Source organism: Scedosporium apiospermum (assembly GCF_000732125.1).
Source record: "Scedosporium apiospermum strain IHEM 14462 chromosome Unknown SEQ_SAPIO_0022, whole genome shotgun sequence".
In the NCBI taxonomy this organism is placed as follows: Eukaryota; Fungi; Ascomycota; class Sordariomycetes; order Microascales; family Microascaceae; genus Scedosporium; species Scedosporium apiospermum.
In genome coordinates this window covers 447411-466012 of record NW_015971723.1, presented here as the reverse complement: position 1 = coordinate 466012, position 18602 = coordinate 447411, and the positions used below count along the sequence as shown (strand labels likewise).

General features: G+C 49.6%; 1 protein-coding gene and 1 pseudogene across 1 annotated transcript; one reads left to right on the top strand and one right to left on the bottom strand.

The window, feature by feature from the left end:
- Positions 1 to 1762: 1762 nt before the first annotated feature.
- Positions 1763 to 3092, top strand: SAPIO_CDS0436 (Cyclin ccl1; the record flags this gene model as incomplete). Its single annotated transcript, XM_016783212.1, has 4 exons — positions 1763 to 2109; positions 2230 to 2383; positions 2446 to 2775; positions 2844 to 3092. The coding sequence occupies 4 exons, from the start codon at positions 1763 to 1765 to the stop codon at positions 3090 to 3092; spliced, it is 1080 nt and encodes a 359-aa protein (XP_016646412.1).
- Positions 3093 to 5834: 2742 nt separating this feature from the next.
- On the bottom strand, positions 5835 to 8144 carry SAPIO_CDS0435 (annotated as a pseudogene; the record flags this gene model as incomplete).
- Between the last annotated feature and the right edge of the window lie 10458 nt (positions 8145 to 18602).

The window sequence follows — 18602 nt, the reverse complement described above, 5'->3', positions numbered from 1 at the left end:
GAACGGGTTCTAGAGACATGAGAGAGAATAATACGTCAATGTTAGGGAGGAAAGCTGGAGGATCCTTCGTTCTGTTTCCCACCCCAATGATTTAATCGAGGCAAACACCGAGAGCTGTGGAATATATTTATTTTTCCTATATACATTATACATACCCTCCTACCTTCACTTCATCTATTGCTTAGACAGCAAACGAAGTCCCCTTACGGCCAATATATTTATGACCAATATATTAATCTCCGATGGGACACTTTTCTTCTCTCTTTTTATTCCTTTTTCTACTTAACCATATCCATATCTTTTTTTTCCTCCTTTCCGCAAGTGAAGGGCGCCTCAGGACCAGGAGAGGACGGGGGTTAGATCTCCCCTGACACCCTTTTTTTTAGATGAATCAAAATGGCTTGGGTGTTTGAGTGGATATTTACTTAGATTCCTGGATACCCGAGCGCACAAGAATATGTTGATGAACCATTTCTGCGGAGCTTTTTGTGTTTTGTGTGCCTTGACAAGAGGAGTTGTTTGCCTGTTTCCGTGATCATCGAGTGAAGTATTGCTTATAGCTGAAGACCTACAAAGTAATTCTCAGTAGAGAATGGAAACGGCTGAGAAAAGAAGAGGAGGAAAAAAAGGAGCTCCCGAAGAGCAAATGTCATTAAATTTTTTTTTGTCTAAAAATGGCAAAATGAAAACATCATGCCCTCTGAGGGGATCGAACCCTCGACCTCTGGATATCTCGGAAGTGTCTCTTTCGAGTCAAGATTATGAGACCAGCGCTCCACCGACTGAGCTAAGAAGACGGGTGTTTCTTGTTGAATGAGGCCGGCTTAACGGACTTTGTCCAGCTTTGTGGGACGTGGGACTGGGGCTGGGAAGGAACAAAAAAAAAAAATTGTAACGAGAACTTGGCATTGGGAAAAAAAGTTTGATGTGGAGGGGATGAAATGGTGGGATTAGGAGCAAAAAAAGCTGTCCTCTGAGGGGATCGAACCCTCGACCTCTGGATCTCCCGGTAGTGTCCCTTCCGGGTCATGTTTATGAGACCAGCGCTCCACCGACTGAGCTAAGAAGACGAGTTGTTACGAGCTGCGTTCTAATTGTAGATTATAAATCATTGACATGTCGTCGACACATTTGTGGGGGAGTTTTGCAGGTGGCGGCGGTTGGCGGTTTGCCGCAGGTCGAAGTGCAGAATGTTCGTTCCTGCGTCTGAAGAGTACAGTCGATTGCTTCATGCAAGGAACCGGTGAACGCCGAGCGAGATAGCGGGAGTATGGATGTAGTATAGAAGCCGGTTCTTGCGGATTCAACCTAATTTTCTAGGGGACTGCATCTGAGCTCTCGAAGCGGGAGAGATTGAGACATCACGAGGAAGAAGTTTGGAGGAACATCATCACAGAGAGATCTCCATGCTAAGCAGGAATCTGAGCCAATCAATAAATTCGGACTTTAGCAGGAACGGTTCCCATCCCCACCTGCAAGCAGCGAGACTCTCTTCGAGTTTTTCCAATCCTCACTTTGCTTTGCATGGAGTTGATGAGCTGAAGGCCAGGAGGAGCGTCTGTCTTCAATCTTGCCTGGCGCACGGACCATCTGCGCATGCGACCAGAGGCTGAAAGCTCAACGTCAACTTCGAGCTTGCTTTGCTCCAGGCAAAAGGCCTACTTGACATCCTCCAACCCACCATCACCTCGCCTTGTGCGAAATCCTCCCACCCACAACGTCACCCTCTCCCGATGATCCTGCCCCGTCAAAATCCACAACCATGGACGCCATAGAAGACATCCGCTACCGCCAATCCACCCAATTCCGCATCTGGTCCTACTCACGCTCCAAGCTCGCCGAGCTTCGCGCCAAAACAAACGCCCTCGCCACCACCCACATCACGAACCGCCTCGCCGCCGCCCAAGATGGCCAGCCCTTACCCGAATTCCTAACGCCGCAGGAGGAGGAGAAGCTCCTCAAGTTTTTTACTGTGGAGTTATTGCGCGCCGCGGCCTTTTGCGAACTGCCGACCGAGATTAGGGCGACGGCGGCGGTTCACCTGAGGCGGTTTTACGTGACGAATTCGGTTATGACGTATTCGCCGACGGAGCTGTTGAAGACTTGTTTGTTTTTTGGGTCGAAGGGGGAGGGGTTTTATACGAGGCTTTCGAAGTGAGGAAAAGAAGTCTCTTTTTATTCTTTCTTTCCTGTTGGAATCGAGGGCTAATGGGATGACTGAGTGGACAGGTTCGCTGAGAAGTTCCCAAACACGACAGCTGAAGAGGTTGTCGCGGGCGAGTTTCTTCTTTGCCAGGGTATACGGTTTTGTTTCGACGTGCGCCATCCTTTCCGGGCCCTCGAGGGCGTTATCCTAGAGCTGCGACGTCTCTATCCCGATGAGGTACTGCAACCTTTCGAATCTAACTCGGATCGAGACCGAACGAAAACTAACTCTCTTCACAGAGGTCGCGAATCGACAGAGTGCACGCCCAGGCCAGACACATCCTCAAGTTCAGCCCCCTCATTACCGACGCCTACTTCCACTACACGCCGAGCCAAATCATGTTCGCCGCACTACTCATGGCCGATCCCGAGCTAGCAGAGCGATTCATTCAGCGATCTTTCGACTTCACTGCCTCCCAAGCTTCCGCCAACGGAAAGACCGAGTCGCCCGTGAAGCCCGATACAGAGGCGCTTGAAGCTCTACAAAGAAAGATCGTCCAGACTATCAAGTCGTGTAGAGAGCTTCTGGAGACGGAGCCGCCTGAGAGGATGGATAACTACTGGGGAACGGTATGTCTCTTGATACTTTTTTTTATCACCACCCACCACCCCTCACTAACCAAACCACCCCCACACAGGCCGAGTGCAACAAGGAGATCCGCCCGTTACTACGAAAGCTCAAGAAGTGCCGCGATCCCGATAGGGCGGACCTCGTGGCTCTTCAGAGAGCTAGGCGGGAACAGGCGGTGAGGAAGGACCACGCTATCAAGCCGCAGGACGACGGTTCGGTCTTTGGCGGTGGGCTTTCTGACGGTGCGCAAGCGAGGGAGGCGAAGCGTAGGAAGGTGGGCGGAGCTTTGGAAGATCCGTTTGGACCTGCTCTCTGAGGGAGACTTGGGGGAGGATAATGTGTCCAGGCGCTGGAGCGTGGTCAATGGATCTTTTGAGGTTTCTCTGTTCATATTCGGCTCTTCTGGAAGGCGTGTCATGAGGGAAAGTTTGGGTTTGTATGATAGATGTGTATGTGTATATGATTATTGAATTGCAATATACCCAGTCAATTCCAGCAGTTTATTTTATCCCTCATTACGTTTGCGGCTTCCGACATGTTGTTTTCGTGTCGTCCTGTTGATTTCACCAGGGAGGTGGATCTCAGTGACTGCTAACTGGCAGAGAATAATGGAGCGTTGCTGTCATGGCCGAGCATCGAAATGGCGAGGAAACATCAAACTGAAGAGGAGAGGCCTCAATTGCAAAGGGACATATTCTCGAGTTTGTACATGACTAGTCCTCCTTCTTCTCCTCGCCCATTTCTCATTCCAAAGCTAACGGGCCGCTCTTAACACTAGCTAGGCATTACCCACTCAACAATGATCATGGTTCACATTAAATCTCACCCTAAGTTCACATAGAAAAGAAAGCGAAAGCGATATGGGTATTCCGAAATTGACCGAAGACAAGGGTTTATCTTGGGGCATGTGCTTCACAAGAATTGGAGGAACTTCACCTCCCAATCACAGACGGAGAAGTTCAACGTGAAAATACAAGAATTTGTTTAGCAAGAGAGACTTTATTCAATAACAAGAGGAGGTAAGCTGCCTGCAATACTTGTAGATTTATTGAGAACGTACCCTCATCCCGAATCCCTCTGGCAACTCAAGTTCTGCTCATCTGTTCCCCAAGACCCTGAAACATCTCCCATGTAAAGGAACACTTTACAGTTACGCATTCGATAGGATCCATGGTGATGACGGACAGTCAAGCGTGTAAAACCGTAGAATCCTGCATTTAGTTGTTTCTTCTAGGCTCTGATTGCGGGAAAAGATCATCTCGTTCCGGCTGATGCAGACAGACTTAGACGACATTCTGGATAGGTTTTGGTATGGTATATCTGTATATCTTGGGAGATGTTCAAAGGTTCGTCGACTTTCTTTAGTGGTTGTTGGCTTTTTAGGAATGGATCAAAATCCGGAAGCAGTGGTTGTGCTTGTTTTTGGGAAGTTCCTATTTAGGGCAACCCGTCTGACTCCTTACATGGCCCCCTTCGTAAAAAGTCATGGTGACAGTGTTGACGAGTCGTTGGATCTTGTGTTTCGAGTCTATATTTCCATTTTCGGTGGATTGGACTTGGTTCTTGAAGAGTTGAAGACCGTTTTGATACATCTTCAGCGAGAGAGGAAACCCCAGAGTCCAAGATGCCTGTGCAATGGCACCCTGCCGTCTGGAAGATTGTGAATTGCCACCTATTACACTAGAAACCATCATCATCCAGAATGCAATACCGAGAAGCAACGCTTATAACCCCCATCGGCAGGGACATTCCAGTTATTTTTGGCCCTTTTCTATCCGTAAAAGAACCACGGTAAGGACGAATGTCCAACTTTATGGCGGCGGCCTGGTGGTTGCCATCTGCATCGGCGTCACACCCCGGCCCTCCCCCTCAGAAGGGCTTGCTCCCCAACATGCACCTCTAAGGAATCATCGCCAGAAGAGCTTTTGCTTTCCGAATCGTCTGGTATGTGCACAAGGTTTTCGATTTTATAACGTGAACCGGTCCTTTTAACAGAGGATGATGCTGAGGCCAGGGGTTCCCGCACCTTAGTCTCCTTCCCTCAGAACCGTCTGGGTGAAACTCTCCTCCCTCGTACCAGTTAAGGGAATCGAGGACTCCCAATGTATTCCTTTGTTGTCGACTCATTCAATGATTAGGTCGAGTAAGCTCCGTCACTATCGCAAACCAACCGATGGTGTGGACCAGCCACCTGTGGGGCTTCTCTTGATATTGATATGCATTTCGCGCAAGAGCCACCTCTTTCTCCCAGGCATCGTGTGGATAAGAAGGGGAGAACTGTCAGATACATACCCAGTATTGTCCTGGGGTTCAACTTCGAGCCGCGGTTTCTTTTCTCGTTGAAGCCTGGGGGTTCTTCAAGACCTCAGGATACAAGCCAAACAGAGCGGGAAAGTCGAGTCATACGGGCTAACTGCGGAAAGAGTTGCCTTATGCGTTAGTCTCTGTCTCATTCTAGACACTCCGTTGAGGCTGACTCTATTTCACCCAATGTCGTTGTGCGAGTTGCTTTTCCTCTGTTCCAATCTCGAGAAAATTCGTCAGAAGGCAAGTAACAAAAGACTTGTGGAAATATTCTGTGCTCTCCGGACTGTCTCAATGTGCTTCAAATCCAGGCCAGTATCTTTGCTGAACTTCTTGATGGTTGATTCATATCCGATGTCTTTATGCCTTGCCCGAGCCATCTTCGGACCGGTTCAATACTCATTATACAGCTGGGAGCGAAATCGGTTTCCGCTTTACACTCTTTGAAAAATTCTGAGCACAGACCATGACTACTTAGAGCTACCTTAATGATATGGCAGAAATAGCAAGCATTAGAAGTACTTCTAAGTATATAGCAATCCAACAGAGCTCTTGCCTGCTGCCACACAGTACAGGATTTACGCAGAGACAATCCATGTACCCGCTTGACCTGACCAAAGTCGCTACTTAATAACATCCAGGTGCCAATCCCTCCCTGCCAAAACGTCGATAATTATATTTAGGAACGTTTATTAAATATTGTCCTCTATAAGAGAGCTGAATATAGAGTAAAAATTTAATAAAAAATAGTATCCTAGCCACCACTCCATTGATCCAAGGCATCCAAAGAGGAGAGTGTGTCTGGATGCTCTAGGCCCAGTATTCTCTGCCGAGCATGGACACAGCTCCTCATCAAAGCCAGCGCATCTGCAAGTCGCCCTCGCGATTTCCAGGTCCAGGCTAGGTTATTCATACTAGTAAGCGTGTCAGGATGATCATCCCCAAGCTTCACCTTGCGAGTCTCCATCACCTGCACATCCAGCTTCTCAGCCTCCTCCCATCGGCCCTGGTTCCTATATGTCAATGCCAAATTAGCCATGCTGGTGAGCGTAGAGGGATGATCATCCCCAAGCTTCACTTTGCTCGTCCCCACAACCTGCACAAAGAACTTCTCAGCCTCCTCTAATCGGCCCTGGTTCCAAAGCGTCAACGCTAAATTAGCTATGCTTGTAAGTGTGGAGGGATGATCAGCCCCAAGCTTCACGTTGCGAGTCTCCATCACCTGCACCTCTAGTTTCTCAGCCTCCTCCCATCGGCCCTGGTTCCTGTATGTTGATGCCAAGTTGGCCATACTAGTGAGTGTAGAGGGATGATCAGCCCCAAGCTTCACCTTGCTTATCTCCATCACCTGCACCTCTAGCTTTTCAGCCTCCTCCCACCTACCCTGGCTCCTATATGTCAACGCTATATTTGCCATGCTAGTCAATGTGTCGGGATGCTCTAACCCTAGCACCCTCTTTCTAGTCTCCATTACCTGCACATCTAGCTTCTCAGCCTCCTCCCATTGGCCTTGGTCTCTATATGTCGATGCTAGATTCGCTATGCTAGTTAGAGTTGAGGGATGCTCTGACCCTAGCACCCTGTTTCTCGTCTCCATCACTTGCACATCCAGCTCCTTAGCCTCCTCCCACCGACCTTGCATCCAAAAAGTCGATGCTAGGTTTGCCATGCTAGTCAGCGTGTCGGGGTGCTCTAACCCTAGCACTCTCTTACTCGTCTCCATCACTTGCACTTGTAGCTCCTCAGCTGCCTTCCACTGGCCTTGGTTTATATACGTTGATGCTAAGTTTGCCATGCTAGTCAACGTGTCGAGATGCTCTAACCCTAGCACCCTCTTACTCGTCTCCATCACTTGCACTTCTAGTTCCTCGGCCTCCTTCCACCGGCCCTGGTTTCTGTATGTTGATGCGAGGTTGGTCATACTGATCAGCGTGTCGCGATGCTCGGACCCTAGAGTCCTCTTTTTCTCCAACACTTGCACCTCCAGCGACTCAGCCTCTTTCCACCGGCCTTGACTTCGGTCAACCTCCACTAGAGCAACACGTTCCAACGGGCGAGAGAGGTCCAGCCCTTCGACAATATTGAGTGCAAGCGCCGCCGATGGTCTGTCGGTAGGCTCCTTTTCAAGCATTTGCCGGACCAATAGCCTAATGCGAGTGCGGAAGTACCCCAACGTAGTATTATCAGGAACAGAAGGAGGTACCCCATGTAGGTCTTGTAGGACGCTGTTTACAAGATTTGCATTATGCGCGAATTGGCATGTGCCGGTTCCCATCGCTGCGTTGTACACAGTTTGAAGGCCTGGCCAGGGACTGAGGACGCCTTCCATTAGGGCAAAGCAACAACCAAGAGAGAAAATATCAGACGCTAAAGTCGGGTCCTGATTCGTGATTTGCTCTGGCGCTTTGTACTCATATGTTCCAGTGTTCGCCGTCGTGGCACCATCAATATGCTCCTTGCTGATTCCGAAATCAATGATGATAGGGCGGACCTCTGGTTTCTCGGACCTATCAAAGAAGAGGAGGATGTTGTGAGGTTTGATGTCCTTGTGCCTAATGGGATTTGGCTGTTGGCTGTGAAGATATTCCAGGCCACTCAAGCATTGTCGCACAATACTCGGCCAAGGGTCTAATCCCTGAGGCTTGAACCATGAGCAAATAGTCGAATGGCCGGATGAGTTAGCAAGGTCCTGGATGAAGTGGTGGAGAGATACCGGTGCCCAAGGCTTCGTCACGAGGCAGATAGTGTGCAGCATTCGGTGGCCCGGAATATCGATGATAAACGCCTCTTCAAGCGCGAGAATATTCTCATGCCGAAATTGTTGCAGGAATTTGATTTCTCGGGCTACATTCAGGCGATCTTTGGCGGACACGGCCTGTATCTCTTTGATCGCATAAACATCACCCTGCCCGACGAACGGTCTCGCCGAACGGCGAGTTGCTCGGTAGACCGTTCCGTAGGACCCCTTGAAGGATCCCCACGAGTCATCCCGTACGTATGGAACATCTTGGACTCTTTGATATACCATTACTCCTACGGAGAGAAAATGGTTTACAGAGGCCATGGTCGTAGCGGAGCGTCATATGTTGACTATAGTGCAGGAGGTAATGCAATTCGTGATTGCAGAAACAACGAGAATCGAGCAAAAGCACTGGCTCAGCGTCCTCCTTCCAGAGCGTCGTATCACGTGGGCTCGCAGTGAAGTGGATTTTCCCCTCAGCAAGGTACTCGGAAGTCCATTTAGTTATGGTTGGGCATCAATCATATTTGGGCACAACGTCAAGCCTCCAGCATCCTAGGAGAAAGACACACCAACGACCTAATGACTCTAAAACAGACGGTTTTATACATAATATACTTGTAGTCTAATTAAGCATAAGATTGAAAGTACATTAAGTTCAACAGTGATAAAACACATATGACGATACTGCCAAAATAGCCCGCAGTTCTGCACGCATAGTACGCCGCATCCGTTTGAACCTGCTGTCGACCCAACTGGAGTTTTCTTAGTCTGCCTAGGCTCGGGCGTAAGACGTACATCTGGGTACACTGTGATTCCGTTACAGTGGGCCAAAGACGGCAAAAGTCTCGACAAAATACCACGTGCAGATACTATGCATACCACTAAGGGATCAGAGCAGAAACACAATGTGGCCTCCATAAGTTTCCAGATTCTAAGCTGTTCTTTCAAATTTCAAGTTTCTTGTGTTCGGGGAATAAATATAAATACGAAAGTCGGATAAGTTGGTTTAGAGTCCGTGCGTTCGAAACATTCTCGAAGGGTTTGACAAGGAGGAAACCGATTTCGCTCATAGCTGATAGAGAGCGAGAGGTTTGGTGCCATTATGCTGATGCGAAGTTCAAAATGAATAGATGTCGCCTCCGGTTCTACATTTCCGCCTTGCTGCCTAATTCGAGCTGTCAATTCCGAGTTTCAGGTTTCGGGCTTCGGCGAAACAAATAGCCGTCTAGATACTAAGTTCCGACAAAGTACCGCGTGTATTTTAAACAAGAAATACACTGTTTTAAGTAGTTTGTGCGTCTAAAACATTTTTCAAGACATTGACACAGAGGAAACCGATTTCGCTCCTAGCTGTATTAAAACGGCGGAGTAACTAGGATTGAAAGGTGATTAGGCCGGGTACCAAGGCCACTGTTGGTCTTGGGCAGTCCTGGGCAGTGTCAACGGTGAGGCGACGTTTTGAGATTCTTTGGTCGAAAAGTAAAGAAAGAATTTCCGGCCCCGCGTCCTATATAATGTTGATTAGTTCTTTCTAGAATAGGAAAGACCTTCAAAAACCACTCCCGTAACGGCAGCCGCGACGGTAACAACGGCCGCCCCACGTTTCAACCACTCTTCTCTAAGAAGGAAGTAGTTTGGCGGCGGCGGCGGCGGCGGCGGCGCGACGGACCAGGGGACGAATTCTGCCTCCGCCGTAGAGAGAGTGCATATATATATAGATAAGACTCAAGGAGAAGCGCGCGGCTTCCCCCGGGCCATTGACCTAGGATGAGGTGAGTATATATCTCGGCGTCCTCCTTGTTGTAGTGGAAACAATCCAGGGTGGTGTTCGCGATGCTGGACATTGTTCTTAATGGGTAGAGAGAAGTTGAGATGGAAAATGTGAACTCGAGGATGGAGAAGAAGAAACTGGCTAATCGATATGAAGTTGGTGGATGGAGAAGACGTGCTTGACGAAGCCAGCGCGTACGGTGGTGTTCGGCGGACCGTCACCGACGAGTAAATTTCGCCCTGTTCAACCACGGAACCCATCATCGTTCTAGAATATAATTTTCCATGGACGGCGGTGTTGTTACTCGTTGGTCACGGATTCCTCTAGGACATTTAGTTTAGGCGTGACCAAACGTCTACGCCGCTCCGGTCCTTGATCGCCCAGCTCATCTTCGGAGCTTTCTGCGACCTTTAGGCATAAGGAGATCACCGTCAGAGCTGTCGCTGATACCACTCTTGGCCGGGTGAAATCAAGTCGGAGAGGGCGACCGACCTGAGCGCGATCCATCGTATCTCAGGCCTACGAAGAGCGTAATATACGAGGTCAGCTCGTGTTGTCTTCTAGATCCACCAATGATATATTTATAAAAAGCCGAAGCTGATGGCTTGGGAGAGGTGAAAAAGGAGAGAAAGCAAAATAATACGACGAAAGAAGGCAAGATTCAGGAAGGATCATCCTGGGATTTCCTCAATCCCTCTTGGACCTGGGTCACCTTGCTATTGTTGCCGTTCATAGTTGAATAGCGCCACATCCGGTAACTTCTCTTTCTCGGTCGTCGACTTCGAGCAGGGCGCGGAGCTTCCACCTGGAGTGGCATAACCAACTTCTTCGGGACTATAGCTTCCTGGTATATAGAGGGCCTGTTCGCCGCGTACAGGATGCGAACGTTAACGTGAGCTAGAACAGGCATCCGCTTCCGCCCAGACATGGCCGAGTGAACTCGTGAGCCCAAGTGAAACGGCTGCTGGACATGACATGTTTCTTTACGCATGACTGGGGGGAAAAAAGAGAAGAAAGGAAATTCCAAATACCACAGAGAGAGCAACACCAACCGTAGGACGTAGTGCTCCCGACTTGCGGCGTGCTGGGATTCTCTGGCCGCAGCATCGAGCCCCCCCGGCCCTCCAATGAGGGCGAACCACAGTCTCAGAATCCCGAATCTATTGTCGGCCGGAGCTCCAATTCGCCCAGCTCTTCCTTGTGGGGGATGTCGCCCTGTCTCCCCTCTCTTCCTCTCTCCGCCTGTTTTTCGTCCAGCCCAGATGGCCCTGTTCTCCCGGCGGTCCCCGTGGAAGTTGACTGACAGCTAAGGAGACAGTAATCTGGGACCTCGGCCTGGTTCCTGCATAGTTGCGTGGAAGATATTGTATTCTGCCACCAGAATATCGGTGGTTACCGTAAACTGAGAGCGTATGAGGTGACAACGGATAGGGATAGGTTTAAATGTCCTAGGTGCCATATATAATGTTTATATGGTTGGGCTGCCTCTTCTCGGTGCTCAGTACCTCACAGTACTTCGGTGGACCTGGGTGGCATGGCTGGGAGTGGAAGCCATCGGGTCTGACGGGAGACTCGGCAGTATACTCGAGAAATATAGAAAAGAAGATAGAGAATGTTAGACAAATGAACTTCTTCCCTTGATGCTTGGGGAGAAAGAAAATGAAGTTCAATCGAGGGGTCAGAGTGCTTCGACTTGGTGGAAAACTTCCGGCCTGGCATCCGGAGTAGATTCATGATTCCTTCTCCTCCCTCCCTCGACGTCATGACCTTGATACCCGAATGCAGGGAAGAAATTCCTGGAAAGGGTATTCAATGACCTGAAAGTCAACAAAAAGCTTGGCAGGGCCAGTCCCTGAAAGCAAGCACCAATCACACAGGAATTGACATTGACTCCTCGCTGGGAATCCTGGATGCTGAGCTGGACGACTGTCGACACCCACAGATATGGGCAGTGCTGGTGACATGTCAATATATAGAGATCCATATCGATATATGACTAGATCGCGGGGAAGAGGCTTAATGCTGGGAGACGGCATTTGCCATAATCTCAATTCCCGATAAATACCATCCATCGCCTTCCTCTCAGTTGGAGATGTTGCCAAGACCCAAGACAAAAGAGCGGGTAATGCTGTCTATACCAATATTGCTGTCCGATTCCCCACTGATCAACGAGAAAAGCCCACCTGCCAGCCTAGGAAGAGGAGAGGATGCCTCTGCCGAAGAAAAGAACAAGAAATAAATCAGGCAAGCTCTCGACTACTTCTCTGAAATCTTCGGATGGGAATGTTACCGTTAGTTTATCTTTCCATTGGCCTGTATATATGTTGTTATTCTTCCACTTATTAAAGGATTAGTTCGAGGGTCCATTGGGGAGATGGACGAACGGATCTGAATGCCTGTCGCACCAGTCATATATAGACTTCTTAGACGGAAGGCCCGCGTGATGGAAACGGAATCCTTGCTGAGAGACGACGCGGATTGGAGTTCTGGCACCACATATGAACTGTAGCAGAAAATAAGGGATAACATGGACATGCGTCGCATCAACGAAATCCGAACATACTGGCAGAGTTGAGAATGTTTCCTCGAGTCAAGTTCGTGTGTTATGTACATGGAAAGAAAAAGAAGAAACCACAACGCCGTCTGCAGACTGTCTGCTCTTGAAGCGAAGAAACGATGTCCTCGGCCTTTCGAGGTTGGTTCGCGGTTTATGAGGGCCCCGTTCAATGAACTCCTCCCAGCTCTTGTAGCCTGGGGCATCCTTGATACACGACGGTTAGTGGGGGCAGATCAAGATCTTCTCGACATACCTGTGGGGGCAGTCTACCCACACAAGGCAACCTTTCCGTTGGCTATTCTTCGCCGCGCTCTCTGCGCATACATGCGAGAGGATAGTGCATCTCGGGTGGTGGCAACGATGAGAGATTTGGTCGCCGCCCTCGAGACGAATCCCGGACGCCCAACCTACCATCTCGCCAAGGGAGCGGTGGATTCCGCGAATGCTCAGATTTACTGGTAGTCCCAAACGAACCTAAACATAAAATGGCTGTTTAATTAGGGGATCCCAGATTTGAAGGAAACACGGGATTGCCATACTCGATTTGCTGGACCCGTCCTCTATATAAATCCATTTTATAGCCGACAATGTCCTCAGATACCGCTCGAAGGTTCAAGGCCCCGGAACGAAATTGTGCAATCTGAGGCAGTGCATAGCGAATCCTGCTTCTGTTCATCATTATCCTGTCGTAAGTTTTGAGTTCCCGATCTCTTGCAGGGTCCGACGGAGTTCCGAGCTTTCATCCTCTTCGGCAACTCACTGAACCATGGAGTTTTGGGTTTAGCAGGTATATCGGAAGGTCGAGGCTTTATTTCGCCTGGATGTGATACTGGGCCGGTTCTCCAGTATCGTATTTCAAGGTCTATAGGGCTGTCCCTGATAAAGGAAATATTTTTCTACGCTCTCAGTGCGAGCTTTTCTGCTGGCTTTCAGGCATCCGAAAGGATCTGCCCCTTTCACATGTTCCTGTATAGGATCCAGGTCTGCTTTTCATTCTCTTGGTAGAACGTTGCGGATATAGCAGTAAATGAATAACCTACTAGGGGGGCATGCCATGGGGCTATCTGCTCCGTACGAACCAGGCCAGGAATGAGTTGTATATGATCCTCTTGGCCTTCGGAGTCCGCGGAGCAAGGACTCCTTCGCGTCCTTTATATGAGACTTGCCGTTCTCGCCGTTGGTAAGCCTATTTTCCAGCATCTCTCATCAATTTTCTTATCGCGACAGTTTGTGGCTCGTATATATGAGTGAGTCGAGGTAGAAAAGCAGCAGCCGAAGCGTTTGGTTTGGGCGATGTTAAGTCCCTATATAACTCGACATGTCCATGTCCATCGAAACGGGATAGATCCCCATTTTGACAGCCGGGGTCCTCTAGCTCTGGTAGAAATACCGAAGGACTACGACAACAAGGTCATGAACTCCTGAAAACAGAGAGAGTCTTGATTGTCGCGAATAAACTTATATATAGCAACATATCGGAGTTCGTCCTAGCGGTTAGGATCGTGGATTATGACAAGCAAGTCTTCGAGCGCGAGGCGCAGTTTCCATTCTTCTAGGCGATTATATGATGTCCACTGCAGATTCCTCTCAATGCGGCAGACCTTGTCGTAGTCTCCATGGGCGTCAAGCACTTCCGTGCAAGCTGGCCCATTCTTATATAAGATTTGAACCGCATGCCGTCCCCTTTTCGGTAGAAAATCTGGAATGGGGAAGCTTGAGAGATAAGATATATATGGAATAAATGTGTGGAGGGTTTGTAGATAGTTCTATTAAAGGGATCTCTGCGGGAACGCACCAGTGGCCCAAGGTTTGAAGTCTTCGTAAATGCAGTCCACCAGGCGTCTTAGATCTGCCAGGATCTTGTAAATGTCCATAAGGACGTGCACACCCAAATGGTATCTCTCGAGAATGCCTCATATTCGGCGGCATGGCTTCATCCACCCAAAGTTAGACTGGCTCCTTAAGGCGTGAACAATAGGTGAGTTGAGCTCCCGGAAAAACCTATTTCTCGTCGAATGCTTCGGGCCTATATAGAGTCAAGGGAACAACGTGCATGCGGGAAACACCAACGCGCCTATTCCGGAGAGACGTTGATTCATGGAGCGGGGGCGAAACGGCATCGGTTGCGCATCGTGTGCTGTGAGCCCCGATACCAGACATCCAGGTGAGTTTGTGGCTATACTTCTGCTCCGATTGTGTCCTCTCTGATTTGACACGGCGAGGCAAACCTATTCCAATCGCTAGATAAGTTTGAGCCCAGAGATACCCCGGCGGCCGTGGAAGTCTGCCTGTTCCGCGAAGTTTATATACTTCTTTTCGACCAGCTCGTCTTCTATTTCGGTTCCTCTTCTTCTCGTTCCATGAGTCCCTCCGGTAAGGTAGCTGAATGATACCTATATTCTCTTCCCACTCCTCCGTTTTCTCATTCTTGGTTCATCTGAGCTGCTTCCTGACCATTGGGCAAATGGCAGAGTGTCCTCGGGAACCCCAATGTAAAGGTGAATATGTGGCGTTACAAGGTGATATACAAATGTGCATCCTCATGCGCTTACGAGGCCTGAGCTCCTATAGACTTGCGGGTAATGGGTAAGGTTGATAGACCTCAAACTTTGTTGGGGAAAGATGCCGTTTCCCAGATCAGAATGTCGGCACCAAGAGCCATTCCGGCTTCAGAGGCTTCTTTTCTTGAAAGTTGGTTGGCTCCAGTAGGATATCTTGGCTATGGTTTCGACGGCCTTGAGTGGGACTAGGGGACTCTGATCAAGGATCACATTCCAGTTGGGGAGGACGGCAGCGACGGTTATGTCGTGACTGGGCGGGGCTTATCTCTTGACATCAGTCATTAGGGCCTGAGACGGGCCTTCGATGGACAGTTGTTAAGACTCTTTTGGCCCTTTTCGCAGATTATCTGGTGCCCTGGAGGGTGCCTGGCTCCTTCGTGTCGTTTGTGGATATGTTCGTGTCGTTGTTCTCTCCTCGACAGCAACAACCACACAGTCCGGACACGAATCGGAGATTCAGCGGCTCGGGTTCGGATTTTTTTTCCCCCGTCTAGCCTGTCAATCGGGGAGGAACGCCATAGGAACCAAACCTTCCGGGGTCTGAAGGTAATCGGAGGTATTCCGTCTTCCCCAGAGTATATATCAGGACGGTTAGCTGTGAGAAAGGCCGAACCAATCAAAGTTCCGTAAGACAATTCATCAATCAGATAAAGCGTTTCCCGCTTGCGGCAAAGATGGCGTCTGCGGGCTCGGGGGAGCCGTCGGAGGACTCGCTCTCCGATAGGGCAGGTGGCATTTCGAGGGGCGGGCGAGGGGATGACGGCCGCGGTATGAAGAAGGCAAATTCCCCTTTGTTCCACTTTTCCTGGCCTCAATCATTCCGCAGCGAAGACGTTTCGGACTTGTTGGACAGTTCGTAAGGTTGCCGTCCTTCATTCCTTCGTGTCAGTCTTGATAGCCATCTTGACAAAGTTTTGAGCTATGCTGATCGCCTATGCGGCTGTGGCAGTATACTCGTTCTCGAATTAAGTGCCACAGGGCCGGTATCCCTCTTGATGGCTGTGGAGGCTCGAGCAGACAGTCAAGCGACCGCGCCTCCCGCTGATGTGATGAGTCGTATTCCTTGCAATTAGGACGCAATCGCATCGGCTGGGCAACAGCTCACCATTAAGGATCCTCCAGTTCTCGTTGCCGACTGTGGCGGCGATAAGTTCTCCATGTCTTGAGAATATCGCCAGTCTCCTGCCAGACTTCCAACCCCACGTCTAGCACGGTAGGCAGCCGTGCCGAGTTCTGGGATTGGATTCTCTTCCGAACGGGTTGATTGCCACGTTGTTGAAAAAGGCCTGAGTTGGGCTAATACACCGTCTTTTGTAACACATGCCAACTCGGTGCCACCATACTCCCGCTTTCGCAGCCTGTAAACGGAACAGCGTGCGACTTGTCTTTGTCTCTCGGATGTGCAAGGCTACTCTCTTCCTGCCCTCTGATGTGCCCACCGCAGAATAGTGACGAAGAACCTGGACAGTCTTGTGTCGTGCCCGGGCTGCGCCAGTGTCATACGAGATGTGTCCCTACTCTCGAAATCTGCCAGGTTTCGTATTCTGGCTTCATTGAGAAAGGTTCGGACAACGGTATATAGCTCACAACATCTTACTCGCACGCGCGCGTCTAGAGCCACATCGCCGCGTCTTTCCCTAGATGCATGGGGCGCAAGTTTGAACGAACGCCCTGATTAGTCGGGCTCGTGTCGTTCTGAACCCCAGGGGTGAGCCCTGTCAGTGCCGGCTCGCTCTTCCCAATCTCCCAATCTTTCCACCACTTCTCCCCACTCAGCCGCCGGTCAAGGGAATATAGTTCGGGACGAACACTTGGGCTTTTGGTCTTCGATTCATCCTCTCTTTTCTGCTTCGGACTGCTATATAAATCCAATCAAGTATTGCGAGAGAGTCGGGTTGGAGGGATGTCCCTGCATTGTTCTAGGGTAAAAGGGGATTGCCCTCTCACCGGCCCTTCCCTCAAGGAGAGTTATAATTCTGCACCTCTTGCGAAGAGGATGTCTTTCGGCCCATGGATGGGAGGGGAGGAACATTTCTCTCCTTGGCGCGTTTCTCTAGATGGCGTCAGAGATTAGTTCCGCCTTGCATAAGTTCGACAAGAGCAGAGCGCCTGCCTGTTAGTGCCGGTCAACGTTGCGTAAATGCAGCGTCGTCGACGACAGCCCATGCCAAGTGTTGAGGGCCTCGTCGGCCTTTGTGGAATCATATAACCTAGCTATTTGCAGCTTGGGACCACACTGCGTTCAAAGCAGCCACTGGAGACAGGAGCGAGATCGACCCGTTAGGTAACAATATATCCCAGTAAATGGGAAAAAAAGAGAGTATGGTTGCATCCTCCCGTTTCTGACTTGTATGATAACGGTGAAAATGACAATGACGGCGGAATTGAAACCATGCTAGCTGTTGTTCAATCATAGAGACCACAATGCCATCTCTTCCCGGACGCATCACTTCCTGCATTGGCGTCACAGCAGCATGGTGAGCGGGATCGAAGAACATACACATATATATATTGTTATCGTAGTTGAGGTGAGATTCGCACTTGGGGACCGACTTGCCAATTCCCGACTTGATTATGGCCTCATTGATATTTCAAGAATATGGTTGGTGGCCACGAGCCACAATATCTTGCTGAAGATACGAAGTATAGGGCGTTTGCAATACAGGGCTCTGCCGCAGAGGAGCATTGTACGTGAGGCTGCGCCTCTGATTCCTTCGGAATCACGCTCAATTCAGGTTGTAGTGTGTGGTAAACTCTTCGAAGATTGTTAGGCAATGGTGCATTCGGAGAACAACATCCTTGTAAGTCTTGGATAGAGAGAACGAAAACCATGTTTTCTTGAGACACACTCGGTCGCCCAGCTCAAGCCCTCTAGCTTTGCACCTTTTTCTCATGTCTCCTTTTCGGCCCGTAATCCGCATTCTTGCGGTTTCCTTGGCTATAATCGCCTCTTGTCGGATTTCGATATTAGCAAGGTCGCCTGCGACAATCATATCAGGAATCCATTCCTCAGTTCCTTGATGGTCAGCTTCTTCGAAAGCACGGATATGATTTGCATTTGCCGACTTCGATGAAGTTGTCGCGCTCTTTAGCCAGGTCTCTAACATTCCGATAAGCGTATGTCCCTTCCTAAAGAGTCACTAGGACAACTTTGTATTTCGCGGGCTCAATCCTAGGCCACCGTATATGCTTTTCAAGTCGACCGCCCAAAGCATTCGAGGCTATATGTGTCGTGCATGTCTAGTGAGAGGATTTTTCTTCTCAACTGGTATGGATATCCGAACATGTATGCCATTCGTGCGGTAGATTGGCTCTACCACTTCTTATATACCTTGGGATCTGTCCGAGAACTGACGGGGCCAGTTCTGCCATGGTCAGTAGCTGGTGTCAGATTTCTTCGCCTCCTTGGGAACGGTATATTTGGGGCGCCGGTTGCCCTTTGACGAGGAGGTCTTGCCGGTTTGGTCCTGAAACCCTTTTCGCTTTTTTGGCGGCATTGTCTAGTGTATTTTTCGTGAGCAGGGAAGTTAGTGGTCTAATGGTAGAGATTAGAATACTTACTGCTGATGGGGTGGCGGGTTTGAAGTAGTTCGCGAAGGGCGGAGATGGGTGAGGTCGTTGGTCAACCCGGGGAGTTGTTGGGTGTATGACACAAAGCGGCGTGCTGGAAGTTCCACCCTGGTTGGTATGGATTCCTGATATTTCTCGTCATGTCCCGCCCTCAAATCCTTGGCCATGTTTAGCTGAACCAAGACTCGCCGCACCACTGGTAGTGATGAGAATTGCTCCTTCGTTTTCTCAATGTGTGCCTTCTCGACTCTCTTGAGTACCATAACTGCGTCTTTCGTAAGAAGACAATGTTGATCCTGAGGCCAGTCAACGTCCGCCGG